Raw genomic sequence first — 16,766 nt, 5'->3', positions numbered from 1 at the left:
CAGATTGAGGAGTGTAAGGTTTGGGTGATGCAGAACTGTGAATCTACTTTTAATTATTTCTGTCATTTTTAAATAGGCTATTAAAACATGCACAATCTGCTGTCAATAAGTAGCATGTGTAGGACTTACACTTTTATTGAGCATCCTCTTTAGGTGTAAATAGTTGCAAATGCATAAACTAAACATTTTCGATTTCTTTATTTCCTGTCTAGTTGACACTTTGGTTTAGAATTGATCAGGTTTTGCCTTAGGTAGAATCAAATTTTACTTGAACTGTTCACTAGTTCTGTTGGTTTTTAGTTGAATTAAAAATGAATTGCTTAACAGGAATTGAGATTTTATATGTGTCTACTTTTCTGTACTTTGATTAAGGTATTTGCTGTCTATTGGGAGTAAATATAAGCCTATGATTAACTAATCCTTTTGTAGGTTGTAGAAGTTCAGTTAATGGTTCATTTGTGGCAACTTTCAGTGTTTTAAGTGACAAGTTTTTCTTTTACTCATATTTAGTTTTGTTCCTCAAAGCCAGCAGTGGGTTTTTCTCTTCATAGCCATATCTATTTATATTAGTAAAGTTTTTACATTTATGATCAATTCTGGCTTTTCTTTTTTTCTTTTTCTTCCATTAATGTCTTAAAGAGTATTTACTTAATGCTATTGAATTATGCAAAACAAATCTGGTCATCATGTCCCCAAGATTTCTTTGTTATTATTGTTTTGTGTTGTTCTTGTGTGTGTGTGTGTGTTTTAATATTATAGGCTATCAAGATGGAAATGATTCGGAAGCTTCAGGGCCATCCAGAAGAGGTGGAAGAGGTAGTTTCCGAGGTTGCCGTGGAGGATTTGGTTTAGGAAGACCAAGTTAGTAGTGGATTGCAAATGGTGTGATTCATCTGTTAAGAAGGAAATGATTTTTAAAAAAATCACATAAAGTTGTTATAAGGATTAAATGAAAATATTTTAGCACAGTGGCTTATATAAATTAATCACCCATATCATATAACATCATTTTTAGATACAATTACATATTGGTTAAATTGGAATATATGATTTTTTTCAGAAGTTTTATGTGACTTAGTTTTTTAGTATTGCATTTTGTTAAGTTTTTTAGGGCCTTGGTAATATGGCTTACCTTTTCAGTAGGTGGCCTTCTGTATGGCTCTACACTTCAACATGTGTGGCTTCAACCAATGTGGCTTTTTACTTTAAAATTCCTCCAGCCATAATTTCTTGAGCTAAGGTGCTCTCTTCATAAATGACTGTTGGAATACATGTGTCTCCTAATAGAAGATTATAGATTAGTGGTTTTGGAAGCTAAAAACATCAAATATTTGCAATTATGATTTAATAAATGTGAAGCAGATTAGTAAATTGTCCTACTTTTTAAAAAACAAAACAAACAAAAAACAAGCAAAAGGTCTGTACAGGGCTGGTTAAGATTAGATTTGGCAACGGTGGGAGTAGGGATGCTGTGCTGGAGAATAAGCAGTGAAATGATGCAGTGTCAAGTTTCTGAGGGCACTAACAGTGCTACTTTTGGCAGGAGATTTATCTTTTGCTTATATTTTGAGATAGCATTGGCCCTAACTTATTTTATAAAAAAGTTTAAAATAAAATGTTTTCAAAACAGTAATTTGTAATTGAAGGATATAATTTATAGAGAAATTCTTTCTGTAATACTTTGAAAAATACTCATTTTGATTCTTGTTAAACTATTTTAGCCCATATATTTTAATTTCTGATACCATAACTTGACCCTTTTTCTCTTTACTAAATGATTAAAAACTTCTTAAAAGTAATATAATTATATTTTCTCCAAATCAAGGTAATGAATATGACCAAGATGAGGGGACACAGAGGGCTGGTAGCCTTTTTGGTTCTAGAAGACCAGCATTAAGTGGTGCAGGTAAGAAATAAAACATATTACTCAATACTAATCATATATGCCCTTAGCACTATGATTAGTAAATATAATATACATATTTATACTAGGTTGGTTCCTGATTTTCTCTGTTTTAGATCTTTAGGCAAAAATACATGAATCATTTTGCCTTCCCTATAAAATATGTGCACTGTAAATTATTTCTTTTACATTTTATTAAAAGATTTATTTCTTTTAATTTGAAATGTGAATTATACCTTGATGTTTGGCTTGGTTTCAGAAAAAAGTTTTTAAGTTAGGGGAAAATAATTTGTGTGATTTGAAGAAAAAATGAAAAGAATTATTGATGAAAATGTTCATATGAAAGTAAGGTTTAAATTCAATCTAGAGAAAAGAGGGTTAAGGCATGGGGAACCCTAAGTAGTTACAGTGTATTGAACAGAAATAGCAGTATAGTAGATGTGCTTGAGTGGGAGCTGTATTTTCTCTAAAAATTCTTCAAAACGATGCCTTACAGGTAATGGTGACACTTACCAAAGCAAAAGTGGCAGTGGAAGTGGTCGAGGTAGGTTCTTATTTGGTTTACCTGACAAAAGTTAAAATTTTTGTAATCTAAATTTAAGTTTTGGTTTAAAGTAACTATTAATACTTCTGTACACTGTGAAGAGTATAAATTTACAAAGCCTGTACTGGAGAGTTCCTTAATATGTATAGGATATTTTCTTTCTGATTTAGCAATTCCTGATATAGGACTTAAGTACTATAGATATGTTTATAAATACTCATACAAGGACATTCATTGAGTCTTCATTTATACTAAGTAAAAACAGAAAATCACCCAAAATTCATCAATAAATAATTGTTGAAATATAACTATAAGATAGGGTATTGTGCAGATGTTAAATATTCAGATATATTCATATATATAAATCATTATTAAAATATGCTTTTCTTATGGAATAAATATTTTATTTGGTCTAAGGGGTAGAGTTGGTGTATACAATTTCTTATGCTGAAGATTTTTTTTCAGGGTATAGTTATGTAAATGTCATATAAAAATAAAAATGGTTTTCAGATTAATAAATCAATAAAACTTGTTTAATGTATTGAAAGATTATCAGTAGTCATTATTAGTCTGAGAGCAAAGTGACCCCTCTACCAGCCTCTTGGATCCCTCAATGTAGAAAGAGATCTTCCACAAATATACCCATCTTATGTGAAGGAAAGACCTTACACAAGACTGTGGACATAAAGAAAAAGGAAATAGAGAGCTCATATGTTTTTTTTTTTTTTTTTAAGTCATAGCTGATTAGCTTTTGAATCTAATGCAGTCATAATACCTAAAAGTGGCACAGTAGATGAGTAGTTAACTAAAAATCAGGAAGGTCACTTACAGAAAAGAATTAATAAGCCTGACTGCTCTTTAAAATCCATCAATTTGTGAAACTGTCTTGCTTACAAGGTTGGTTTTTGGCACATGTTGATTAATTAGGGTTCTTCAGAGAGACAGAACCAACAAGAGATGGATGTATGGATGAGAATTTATTAGGGGGATTGGTTCTTGTGATTATTGGAAATAGAGAAGTGGCCACCTCCAAGCTGATAATGTGACTCAGTCCAAGTCAAAAAGCCTCAGAATTTGGGTGGGGGGCTTCTGATGCAAATCCTGGAGCCCAAAGGCTGGAGAACCTAGACTTCTGATAACTAGGGGTAGAAGAAGGGTAGCCATATTTAGCCTTTCCTTTGCTTTTTTGTTCTTTCTGGGCCCTCTGCAAATTGGATGGTGCCTGACCACTTTGGCTGAACGGAGAATCTTTCTCTGTGTCACTTATTTAGATGCCAGTTTATTCTAGAAACACTGTTATAGTCATACCCAGAAACAGCACAATGTAGCATAGTCTCATCTGTATAAAATCACGATCTTTCTTTAAATATATTTGTTGTCATTGGAACTTTATTTATATGCAGTATTGAGAATGAACCCAGTGCCTCACACATGCTAGGCAAGCACTCTACCACTGAGGTACAACCCCAGCCCCTAAAATCAGCATCTTGAATACTAAGAAAACATAAAATGTATAATGTGCTTTATTACTGAACCCCAATATTTTATTTCACTTTTTTGTTATTATTATTACTGGGGATTGAACTCAAGGGCACTCGGCCACTGAGCCACATCCCCCAGCCCTATTTTGTATTTTATTTAGAGACAGGGTCTTATGAGTTGCTTAGCACCTTGCTTTTGATGAGGTGGCTTTGAACTTGTGATCCTCCTGCCTCAGCCTTCGGAGCTGCTGGTATTACAGGCATGTGCTTAATATTTTATTTCTCTTAATTGTCTCTAGTGATATTTGTGAGAAGGGGCTTTATAGATACCTGTTCATTTTCAGAATTTGTCCTTTTTGTGGACAAGCACTGAAAGTAAAGATGCACATAGCTTTCCATCTTGACCAGTTGTCACTATTAATTTCTTTAACAGGTGGTTACAAAGGTTTAAATGAAGAAGTAATAACAGGCTCTGGAAAGAGTAAGTGTTATTTTAGATAAAGTATTTGATTTTAGGGCTGGGTGATGTGGCTCAAGCGGTAGCGCACTCGCCTGGCATGCATGCAGCCCGTGTTTGATCCTCAGCACCACATATAAACAAAGCTGTTGTGTCCGCCAAGAACTAAAAAATAAATATTAAAAAAATTCTCTCTCTTTAAAAAAAAGTATTTGATTTTATAGTGAGATTTCTTTTATCTCCAAGTTTTTAAAAGTATTTCTCTCTCTTTTTATTTGATCCCTTAAGATTCTTGGAAGTCAGAAGCTGAAGGAGGAGAAAGTGGTGACATTCAAGGTATATTGATATTTGTGTGATCTGTACAAATGTAAAATGCTTAAAAGAGTCAAATTTTTAAAATTCTAACAGTGGAAACTTTAGTGATAAGCAGTATGAAGTTCTCCAGTTTTTGAACTTGATTTTTATCTGTTTCCTTTAATTTTTTTCTTTTAGTCTGTATAATATAAATTGCATTTTATTTGAATTTCTAGGCCCAAAAGTGACCTACATACCCCCTCCTCCACCAGAAGATGAGGATTCCATCTTTGCACATTATCAGACAGGCATAAACTTTGACAAATATGATACAATTCTTGTAGAAGTGTCTGGACATGATGCACCACCAGCAATTCTGGTAAGTGTATTGTTTCTGTATTCTTATGTAGCAAACTTTGATTTAGAATTATGTGTTATATTTATTAAATTGATAATACAAAAATTCACTTTTAGTTTTTAATGTCTTTGGAAATTTAGAACCATGTCTATCATCTTCAGTAGAATTAATTGCTATGTCAAAACAGAGTGACATGGAAATTTAAAAAATTTCCATATCAGAATGGGAATTTTTAAAAATTTGCTAAAAAGGATACTTTTTCTAGAGATTCAATATTTTTGCATACTAAGTGTGTAGAGAAGTTTATCTTAGAGGAGTGAGTTTTTTTTTAAAAAGACAGTTGGGGACGCCTCTATGTTCTATTAATTGTAGTAATGAGCCCTTGTTACTGATTAGTTTTTCATATCACACAGGTTTTTAAGGGAGCAGAAAAAGTTTTTAGAACCACTGTTTTGGGGTAAAGCTTCTAATGCTATTCAGTAATAATAAATAGGTCCTGAATGTTTACTTTTTTTTTTTTTTAAAGATAGAGTGAGAGAGGGAGGGAGAGAGAGAGAAAGAATTTTTTTTTAATATTTATTTTTTAGTTTTCGGCGGACATAACATCTTTGTTTGTATGTGGTGCTGAGGATCGAACCCGGGCCGCACGCATGCCAGGCGAGCGCGCTACCGCTTGAGCCACATCCCCAGCCCATGAATGTTTACTTTTGAGTGGGGACATATTGTTAACTTTAGTATTAAAAGTGGAATTAATAAAAATGGAAAACTGCTTCAATATGTTTATGAATGACATATGTATGATATGGATTAATTCATTGCTTCTTTTTTCTTTTTAGACTTTTGAAGAAGCTAATCTTTGTCAGACATTGAATAACAACATTGCTAAAGCTGGTTATACTAAACTAACTCCTGTGCAAAAATATAGTATTCCTATTATACTGGCAGGACGAGATTTGATGGCTTGTGCTCAGACAGGGTCTGGGAAGACTGTAAGTCATTATCCCAAATGTTTTTTGCCCTTTATCCAAACTTTATTATATTTTTTTTGAACTTCGGTTCTTCTGAAATAGCTTGAATCTCTTTTGTTCAATAGAAGTTTTATAGGTAATTTTAGTGAACTATCATAAATATTCATGTTTTCATTTCTGATTTCTGGTTTTATATACTTCTAAAGGAGTTTTGAATTATTTCTAAGGTAGTGTTGCATTTCTTGGGTGCTTAATCTATTTCTAAGTGTGTTCAACTCATTCTGGTGCTTACCAGTATCTAAAACAAAAGGATTGAAGGTGAAGGCACCAGAGGTATAAAGCATTGTGAGAGACAGAAAATAATTTGTGATATCTGATATAATCTTGGAGTCAAAAGATAAAGAATGAGATGGTGAGCATTTTTTCATGTACTTGTTGATTGATTGTATGTCCTCCTCTGAGAAGTGTCTGTTCAGGTCCTTGGCCCATTTGTTGATTGGGTTATTTGTTATTGTTTAATTTTTTGAGTTCTTTGTATACTCTGGATATTAGGGCTCTATCTGAAGTGTGAGGAGTGAAAATTTGTTCCCAGGATGTAGGCTCCCTATTTACCTCTTTTATTATTTCTCTTGCTGAGAAAAAACTTTTTAGTTTGAGTAAGTCCCATTTGTTGATTCTAGTTATTAACTCTTGTGCTGTGGGCGTCCTATTAAGGAATTTGGAGCCCGACCCCACAATATGTAGATCAGAGCCAACTTTTTCTTCTATTAGATGCAGAGTCTCTGATTTGATATCAAGCTCTTTGATCCATTTTGAGTTAACTTTTGTGCATGGCGAGAGAAAGGGATTCAGTTTCATTTTGTTGCATATGGATTTCCAGTTTTCCCAGCACCATTTGTTGAAGATGCTATCCTTCCTCCATTGCATGTTTTTAAATGCTCACCATCTCTAGCAGTCAGAGAAATGCAAATCAAAACCACCCTAATATACCATCTCACTCCAGTAAGATTAGCAGCCATTATGAAGTCAAACAACAAGAAGTGCTGGGGAGGATGTGGGGAAAGGGGTACTCTTGTACATTGCTGGTGGGACTGCAAATTGGTGCAGCCAATTTGGAAAGCAGTATGGAGATTCCTGGGAAAGCTGGGAATGGAACCACCATTTGACCCAGCTATTGCCCTTCTCGGACTATTCCCTGAAGACCTTAAAAGAGCGTACTACAGGGATACTGCCACATTGATGTTCATAGCAGCACAATTCACAATAGCTAGACTGTGGAACCAACCCAGATGCCCTTCATTAGATGAATGGATAAAAAAAATGGGGCATTTATACACAATGGAGTATTACACAGCACTAAAAAATGTCAAAATCATGGAATTTGCAGGGAAATGGATGGCATTAGAGCAGATTATGCTAAGTGAAGCTAGCCCCCTAAAAAACAAATGCCAAATGTCTTCTTTGATATAATGAGAGCAACTAAGAATAGAGCAGGGAGGAAGAGCAAGAAGAAAAGACTAACATTAAACAGAGACATGAGGTGGGAGGGAAAGGGAGAGAAAAGGGAAATTGCATGGAAATGGAAGGAGACCCTCATTGTTATACAAAATTATATATAAGAGGTTGTGAGGGGAAAGAGAAAAAAAACAAGGGAGAGAATTAAATTACAGCAGATGGGATAGAGAGAGAAGATGGGAGGGGAGGGGAGGGGGGCGGATAGTAGAGGATAGGAAAGGTAGTAGAATACAACAGTTACTAATATGGCATTAAGTAAAAATGTGGATGTGTAACCGATGTGATTCTGCAATCTGTATACGGGGTAAAAATGGGAGTTCATAACCCACTTGAATCTAAAGTATAAAATATGATATGTCAAGAGCTTTGTAATGTTTTGAACAACCAATAAAAAAAAGAATCACTAATAAACAGAGAAAAAAAAGAATGAGAAACAACTATATGCATTGTACTTGGTCCACAGTATAAATGACCTCAGGTCATTTCTAAAAGAAATAAGATGAGATCAGTTGATTTTAGGATTACTCTGGAAGGTTTATTTGTTAAATTGGGTGTCATGAGATGAGACTATTATTTCCAGGATTATAGAGTCCTGGTTCATACCATTTTAGTCTTAATCAGTCTCCACATCAGAATGGAAGGGAATATAGAAGCATTGTAAAACATAGCAACTGATGAGTGACTTAAACATGGCTTTGGAGGTAGATTTTAGTCTTATTTGCTTATATGAGAAACTATAACACAAAATTTCTCTTGTCCAGTGTAACTTTTCAGTAGGGTAATGTATGTAGTGATCCAAATGATAATTTTCAAATTTTTGCTCTGCCTATGGACCTCCTGATAATTTTTTGCTTCCCCCAAAGGAGTAATAACTGTTAGAATAACTGTTAAATGCAAGAATTTGGCATCAAATTATACCTACATTCCCCTTTATAAGTAAATTAATGTTGATCTGTGTACATATGGGTATGCTTATTTTCTTAAAAGATTGAAAAATATTTTGATGTGATGATTAATTTTATCAAATATTTTATGTTGTATAATATGAGCCTAGAGACCTAAATGTTAACTGGTTGACATTGTTGTCATTTCTCATCCCTAATTTAACAGCAAGATGGAAGAATAATCTTAATGGCTACAAGGGCATGAGGAATAGCTTTTTGTAGGGACAAAAGTGATGCACTATAAGTTTATAAATTAGGCAATTTAACTTCTAGGCAGCTTTTCTCTTGCCCATTTTGGCTCATATGATGCGTGATGGAATAACTGCCAGTCGTTTTAAAGAACTGCAGGAACCAGAGTGTATTATTGTAGCACCAACTCGAGAATTGATCAACCAGATTTATTTGGAAGCCAGAAAATTTTCTTTTGGGTAAGTATAATCCACAATGTCATTCAAAAAATAATTTTACTTAGAATTTTTTCTCACTGTTGGAAGGAATTCAGTAATAGCATTCTCATGCAATTTTTAGCATCACTTGATTGAAGTATATTTTTTATAATTTTACTTATGAAATTCTTATTTTTTAAAAGAAACATAACTATTTAAAATTAGTAATAGATGCAGGAAATAAGAAAATAGTGAAAATATTGGTCTATTGTGGTAGCTTTTAATGCATATTTAAAAATAAACTTGGTGAATAATTATTCTTTATAATTCCATAATGTGGAAAACTACTTTTGGATTATTAGACCTATTTTTTAATGATTTTTAAATTTTCATATGTATACATTTTAATTATTTTGAAGCATTTAGTTTCTTTTTAACTTGGGGCTATTTTAAGTAAAATCATGACAAATATCTTGCTATATAAAGTTTTTTTATTTTAAGTAAAAAAAATTTTTTTTAATGAGATGAAGTCTTTCTATGTTTTCTATGAACTTGCGCCTTAGCCTCCCAAGTAGCTGGGGCTACGGTCGTGTATCACTATATCCAACTAGTTTTTCTGTTTTAAGTATCTCTGTGAAATAGATTTACATCTATTTTAATACAATATAGTGTGAACTTACTTTAAAGCTTGCACTAATGTACACTTCTAAGAAGTATGTGAGAGTCCAATTTCACTATACCCTTTGCCAATATTTATTATTGTATTATCTATTGCTGCCTAACAAGTTACTTTAAAAAAAATAGTTTTTTTAGGGGCATATTGGAGATTGGACTCAGGCACTTGACCACTGAGCCACATCCCCAGCCCTATTTTGTATTTTATTTAGACATAGGGTTTCAGAGTTGCTTAGCACTTCACCGTTGCTGAGGCTGGCTTTGAACTTGTGATCCTCCTGCTTCAGCCTCCCCAGCTACTGGGATTACAGGCATGTGCCACCATGCCGGGCAAAATATAGTTCTTAAAACAATAAACATTTACTATGTCACAGCTTCTTAGGGGTTAAGAATTGAGCTTTGCTGCTTCTGGTTTGGAATCTTTTTTTGAGATTGCAGGCAGGGTGTCAGCCAGGAATCCAGAGACTTGACTGGACTATTTCCATAAGGCTACTTCATTTTCTTTAGGAATGGCAGCTGGCTTCTCCTGGATTGAGAGATTAACAAGAGAACAAGGAGGAGGCTGCAGTGGTTTCATGGAACAGTCTCAGGAGCCTCACACATGTCATTATGTTGTCATCTATTATAAGGTGCATGACACCAAGTCTCAGGACTGGTTATATAATTTACCAGAACCAATACAAATGAAAGGGCATGGCATTTTGTTCTCTAGTTATTACACATTTCAAAATAATAACAGCAGAACATTAAACCAAGCACAGAGCTCTTTTGAATTTGGGAACCAAGCACAGGGCTCTTTTGAGTTTGGGATCTTTTGTGACTACATTGGTTGCACACCCATGATGCCAACCTTACTCATACTTAAGGGATCAGGAAGGAATTTTGAAGAATTTGTGTATGTATTAAAACTATTATAGGTATCTTCATTTTTTTCCATTTATTTGATTATTCTCAGATTGAAAAATTTTTAAAAATGTTTAATATTTTTTTTCTTTGTGAATTATCCATTATGTACAGGTTATCTATTGGAAAGAACATTTTTCTTTAGTTTTTTTTTTTAGAGCTTTCTATATAGAAATCATTAGTCTTTTATTTTGTATAAGTTTTATTTTAAATGAGAAAAGAAAATAGTGATCATTAAAATCACTTTAATTTGAAACTTGATAATCTTTTGGAAAAAGCTGATGTAGCTGCATACAGTGTGGTGCATGCCTGTAATTCTAATGGCTCGGGAGGCTGAATGAAACAGGAGGATCACAAGTTGAGGGCCAGTCTAGGCAACTGAGGAGGCCCTAAGCAACTTAGTGAGAGCCTGTCTCAAAATAAAAACCCAAAGGACTGGAGATGTAGCTTAGTGGCACCCCTGGGTTAAATCTCTAGTACAGGAGGGGAGTGGGGGGAGGTTGATGTAGATTGCTTATACTAGTGTTTGTTTCTTTCTAATCTTCAAGTACTCTGTTACTTTAGGGCTCTTAAGTAAAAGAAGATAAATATTTTTAAAAAAATATAAACTCGGTAAATTTGGATAATATTTGTATGTAAAAATGTATATTTTATATGGATATTTGTTACCATGTATGATAAAAGAATGAAAACTATCTGAATGTCCTTTAGTAGAGTACTGGCTTAATTATAGTAAATGTAAAATGATAATGGTAATAAGTTATTGATTACTTAGCATTTTTTAGAAGTGTTTTGTATGTGTTTTACTCATTTAGTCCTCACAATAATGAATAACAAAGCAAATAGCAGAGTTTACTTAATAAAAGATAATTTTTTCCTATATTCTCAATCCCTGGTTCTTTGACTTGTCTTGTTCAGTTACTTTTATAAGTTTCATATGAATTACTGCCCAAACAGTCAGTGCATGTGTTTGTACTTTGATCTTCCTCTCCATAAATAGTAGCATATTAAACTGTTGCCATCTGAGTTGTTTCTTTAACACAATGTATATTTGAGATAATTCTTAATCTAAAACTATAGCCCTTTTAAAGAATGCACTATTTCTTTGTCTTTATAGACACTAAATTTTCAGTCTTTTGATACTACAAATAATGGTGGCAGTGAATATCATTGTACATTCATCTCTACCTATTTGTGGGAACATATCTGTACAGTTAATTTCTAGATTCGGATTTAGTGGGCCAAAGGACAAATTTTCAAACTTTAATAGAGACTAAAATTGTAAGAGGTTGTGTTAATTTACCATCAGTGCTGGTACCTAGGCTAACATGGTATTACCATACCTAAGGGAAAATGTTGTGTTAGTAGTCATTCATTTTCCTTTTCAAAATAATGTTGGAACTGTTAGAAAATGTTTCAAACTTATCTGTAGTTTTATGAATCATTTGTTAATGTCTTTGGATTGTTGAGGTTTTTTTTTTTTTTTGTGAGAGTATGTTTAGGGAACAGAGTAATAGTGTTTTTCATTATTTTAATGAGCCCTTTGTCAGATAAGTTGCAAATTTTTTTTTCTGTTTGTCATTTATTTTCAACTTCTTCCTGGGCAGAATTTAAAAATTTTAAGGTCATTGAGTATATTCTTTTATCATTCATGGAAGTTGATTAACATGTTATTAGAAACAAACATCTAATTTTCAAATAACTAGAAAGTGACATTTGGTTTTCTTGTCTCTAGCACTTGTGTAAGAGCTGTTGTTATATATGGGGGAACCCAGTTGGGGCATTCAATTCGACAAATTGTACAAGGCTGTAATGTACTATGTGCTACTCCTGGAAGACTGATGGATATCATAGGTAAAGAAAAGGTAGGTGAGGTCTGGGGTTGTGGCTCAGTGGTAGAGCACTTGTTGTAGTGTAAGCACTGGGTTCAATTCTTAGCGCGTGCATACACACACACACACACACACATAAATAAATAAAATAAAGGTCAATTAATAACTAAAAAAGAAAAGGTAGGCCTTAGAAGGATAACAAAGTTGTGAAACTTCTAGCATTTTTTAGGGAAAGGAAAGTAAATGGAAGATATATTTACTAGAGCACTGTTTATATGTTAAGCTCCACTAGATTCTTTGAATGTAATCTCATATAGTTCTCAAAATAATCTTAACAGGGTATTTTTCAGTTTATGCTTGGGTAAACAAACTCAGTAAAATTAGATAATTTATTTTAGATCCCTCAGCTGTAATAAGTGATAGTTAGGGTTAGAATATGGGTCTGATTCCAGAATCCATATCTTATAAACCTTAGTGGGAGAAAAATGTAAGAAACAGTTTTATCTAGTTTAATATATAGTTTAATGAGATAGTTTTTCTCCTGGGAAAAAACCCTTTGTGGCCTCAATCATTTTGTTTCCTGTTGAAGGATGTGTGCATATTAACCAGGATTATTTCTAAAATTCAAGAAGAGGTTTTAGGGCTATATACTCACTTAGGAATTCATATACCAAATTATTGCCTCTCAATCAACACTTTAAATTCACTTTAATGAACCTTAATTTTTTTAAGTTCTACTCAAAAGGGGTTACTTAAAACTTATCTTTCTGCGTAAAAGCATCTTTTGTTGGATTCATAAAGGTATCCAGAGAAAATCCACCTTAGATCCTCATTGTCTTCATAGTAGTACTTGTATTTTTGCAGATATATTCTATTTATACCAATAAATGTTGTTCTTGTTATGCAAAGATAAGAGAAGTTTCCAACTTGTTCCTGAGTGATTAGAGAAGGGAGAATTTATTAAGGATTTTAAAGGGATTAGAAAAAGATTGACAGTTAGAAGATATTTATATATGTTGTGTTAGACTTTTATTACATTAAGGAGTCTTTATTAGATAATTCGGTCTACATCTGTGCTGCCCAGTACAAGTAATCATTAAGCCACATTTGACTATTTGCATTTTTAAATGATTAAAATTCAGTCTTGCAGTCACAATAGTCATGTTTCAGTTGCTTAATAGCTATATATAGCTAGTGGCTAACATGTTAATACAGATAATAGAACTTTCAAGTAATTGTAGAAAGTCCTCTTATTGATAGAGATGTTTTGGTTTAATATAAACTACTATGAATTTTCTGTTCTTACCCTTGAAAATATCCTTAAAGATTGGCCTCAAACAAGTCAAGTATTTAGTTTTGGATGAAGCTGATCGCATGTTGGATATGGGTTTTGGACCAGAAATGAAGAAGTTAATTTCTTGCCCAGGAATGCCATCAAAGGAACAACGTCAAACCCTTTTATTTAGTGCAACTTTTCCAGAAGAAATTCAAAGGTAAGTTTTTTTTTGTTTTCTGAGTCTTCCATTACTTTACAGATTCTTTAAAGAATTTGTATATACACAGATATCCTATGGAAATAGAAGCAATGTGAATACCATTTTTAGAGATTTGTCTTTAAGATTTTACACAGGTAGTTTAAAAAGTAAATGTATTCCTAGAAAGTTTCCTACATTTTTTTCATTGTTACTTACCTTTATTCCTGATTTTGCTTTAGAATCATATTCTATTGAATGTATGGGGGGTGTGTGTGTGAGAGAGTGTGTGTGTGTGATATTGTTGCTGCTGCTACTGCATAGCACCTAGATAGGATTTAATGAGTTCTTAGTAAATGAAGTTATTCTTATTGTACTTTATTTTCAATCTAAATGGAATTGGGCCTTTGGACATTTCAGACATGAGTTATTGATAGTGTTTGAGAATTATGCTGTATACCATGTGGTCTGATGACTTCAGAGATTAGGGTGACACATTCCTGCTAGGATGGCAACTCTTCTTACCAGCTACGAGTTCATCTCTTGCTTGGCACAGGGAACCTGAAGTATCCAGGCAAAAGCAGGAGGACCCTTGCTGTTTTCTCTAGGAACTATTCTCTTTGGGAACCAAGAGCTGTATTCCTGCAGAACCTTGATTAGAAAGAAGGATAGGAAAAAAAAAAAAGAAAGAAGGATGGAAAGCACAGATTTCTTATGTGGATCATTGTGGGAATGATGATAGATCTTGCTTGCATAACTTGGTTCCTAGACTCAAGCCACATGAAGATCTTTGGTTCAGAGGTTACTGTGTCCTGTTGGATGATGCCCTCTCTTAAAAAAAAAATTCTTTCAAGATCACCAGTGAGCTGTTCTTTCTAGATAATTTCAATGTTTTCTCAGCCTGTCAGCTTCTAGGTGGTGCAGCATATAATATGACCTGTGGATCCTAATGTTATAGGCCTGCTTCTTCTTTCCTGTAAAGTTGGCCATCTGATCTGAGAGAATGTTATATGGGATCCCATGCTAGTGTATCAAACACTCCACAAGCCTTTGGATAGTCATGCTTAACTATTTGTTTTACTTATCACATGATAAAAAAAATCTGCATGTAAAATTAGAAAGCTTAAAAAATCTAAATCATAAAGCTCTGGGTCAGTTGGCAGGATTTTGTTTCTTAGTGACACATAAAATAATTTCTTAATGATGGAATTGTATCTTACATCTGAAATAGGGTATCTGATTCCTACCATCAGCTTATAATATTAAGTAGATTGTTGTCTACCTAATTACCAGATAATATTCCTGCTGCTGCTTTTTAAATTTCCTGTAAAATAGGAAAGTATTAGGTTATTGGCTACCCACAATGACTAATGTGTACTACTTGTTGATATTTTATGAGCCATATTTGATTATTATCCCTGATAAACATAAGATTCCTTGACTTCGAGTTTTCTATATTCTTTGTTTTCTGAGTCTTCCATTACTTTACTGTCTTTTCTTAAATGTTACTGGTTCCCCATTATTCTGCCTAAGATCTTTTTCTCATTTGAATATTCTCTGAACCCTTGTAGTATCCATTCTCTTGGCTTCTACTTCTAACTGTAACTCTCAAGAGCTATTCCCAATATCCGTGATCTCTATTCTGAGCTCCAGACTTTAAGATTTAACTCTTTGAAAGTGATTTTTCTTTCACATGAATTGCTAGTTAACTCGTGTTGATGTTCAAAGTTGAACCTATTTTTTTCTTCAACTCCATCTTTCCAGTTTTCTTTATTGGGATTGATGGCATCTTGATCCTTTGAAGCCCTAATCCTTTAAATTATGGTAATTTCCTCCTCACCTTCTTTTAACTCTGTCCTTCAAAATATTCACTTGATAGTTCTCTAAAATTGTTCAAGTCTGTTAGTTTCCTTTTTATTTCCCACCTTAATTTAGGTCTTTCTCAGTTCCACATTCTTGCTTACTGCTTCATTAGGTCAAGTTTCAAAGACTTTTTAATGAGTCTTCTAAATAGTGCTTGCTTCATTCATTTCCTGCCAGTACATCTTGTGAAAAACACTTTGTATACATTTCTTGAAATTAATTGAGTGTTCAGTAAATGTTAACTATTCTAATGTTGAATTATAATGATTTTTAATACGTTTATTCTACTTGATGCAAGCACCTCAGAGACAAACATCATTATATTCATCTGTGTGTTCCTAATACTTTCTACTATGTATACCTGCTGTAGGGCACTCAGTAAATGTTTTAGTAAATGAAAGAATTATGGACAAAGAATTTCAAATGGTTTTTAAGGTTTTGTGCCTGCATGAGAGTGGTGCTTGACTCTTAAAGGAGGCACATCAAAAAGAAGTTTTGCTTTTGTGGTAAGAGAGCAGGTAAGAAGAAAGAAGAGGCAGTGGTTTATTAAGATTCCGGATATGCTGAGTTTGAGCTATATTCATGGCATTCTAGGAGACATCTAGAAAGTAAGGAACTTCTATATAGAAGAGAAGAGAACTGAAGATAAACTTGGGCTTTCCCATTTGTTTCTAAAAACTCAAGTTTTCTAATTGGCAGTGCCCCTATACCAGCCATATGTATGGATGATTCAAAACAGACCTCAGTTTTCTGTTAATAGTGAATTACTGTGTGTCAGGATATTGATCTGCTCAATCTTTGGAGCAGGCTCACAGTCTAGTCCTGCCCAGCCCCTATGCCTCTTACCTCATCATATTTTTTTTTCCTGCTCAACTGTGCAATACAAATTTTATCATTTTCTGTGTGTGTGTGTGTGTGTGTGTATGTGTGTAGTAACATAAAAAGCACTGATCTGTGATCTGGTTTGCTCATACTCATTTATTTGAAGCAGAGTAGTTTAACAGGTAATATTATCAGAAAACAATTCCTAGCAATGATGTACATAAGAAATAACAAGGGAAGACTATCTTAATCTAACATTTTTAATTTTCAGTTTTCAATTATAAAATTTCTGCTTGTTAAAGTATGTTTTAGTTCTCACTTTTAATTTTTCTGTACACATTTTATGTAG

The 16,766-nt window shown here is 33.4% G+C and overlaps 1 protein-coding gene across 6 annotated transcripts in view; it reads left to right on the top strand.

Moving 5' to 3' along the window:
• The window catches only part of Ddx4 (DEAD-box helicase 4), a 56,572-nt gene that overhangs the window by 29,078 nt on the left and 10,728 nt on the right, over positions 1-16,766 (top strand). For 3 of the 6 annotated variants that reach the window (XM_015497374.2, XM_048799981.1, XM_015497372.1), the window contains 10 exons: positions 760-861; positions 1,826-1,906; positions 2,400-2,447; positions 4,362-4,409; positions 4,674-4,721; positions 4,916-5,058; positions 5,874-6,026; positions 8,738-8,892; positions 12,164-12,293; positions 13,587-13,753. In XM_015497374.2, the coding sequence (XP_015352860.1) occupies positions 760-861; positions 1,826-1,906; positions 2,400-2,447; positions 4,362-4,409; positions 4,674-4,721; positions 4,916-5,058; positions 5,874-6,026; positions 8,738-8,892; positions 12,164-12,293; positions 13,587-13,753 (1,075 nt within the window). The remainder of the gene's footprint in view (positions 1-759; positions 862-1,825; positions 1,907-2,399; positions 2,448-4,361; positions 4,410-4,673; positions 4,722-4,915; positions 5,059-5,873; positions 6,027-8,737; positions 8,893-12,163; positions 12,294-13,586; positions 13,754-16,766) is intronic. The other 3 variants (XM_015497376.1, XM_015497373.1, XM_048799982.1) reach the window with 2 other exon arrangements.

Source organism: Marmota marmota, unplaced genomic scaffold (assembly GCF_001458135.2).
Source record: "Marmota marmota marmota unplaced genomic scaffold, marMar, whole genome shotgun sequence".
NCBI classification, from domain to species: domain Eukaryota; kingdom Metazoa; phylum Chordata; class Mammalia; order Rodentia; family Sciuridae; genus Marmota; species Marmota marmota.
The sequence above is the reverse complement of the archived record's forward strand: the minus strand, read 5'-3'. Positions and strand labels throughout refer to the sequence as shown.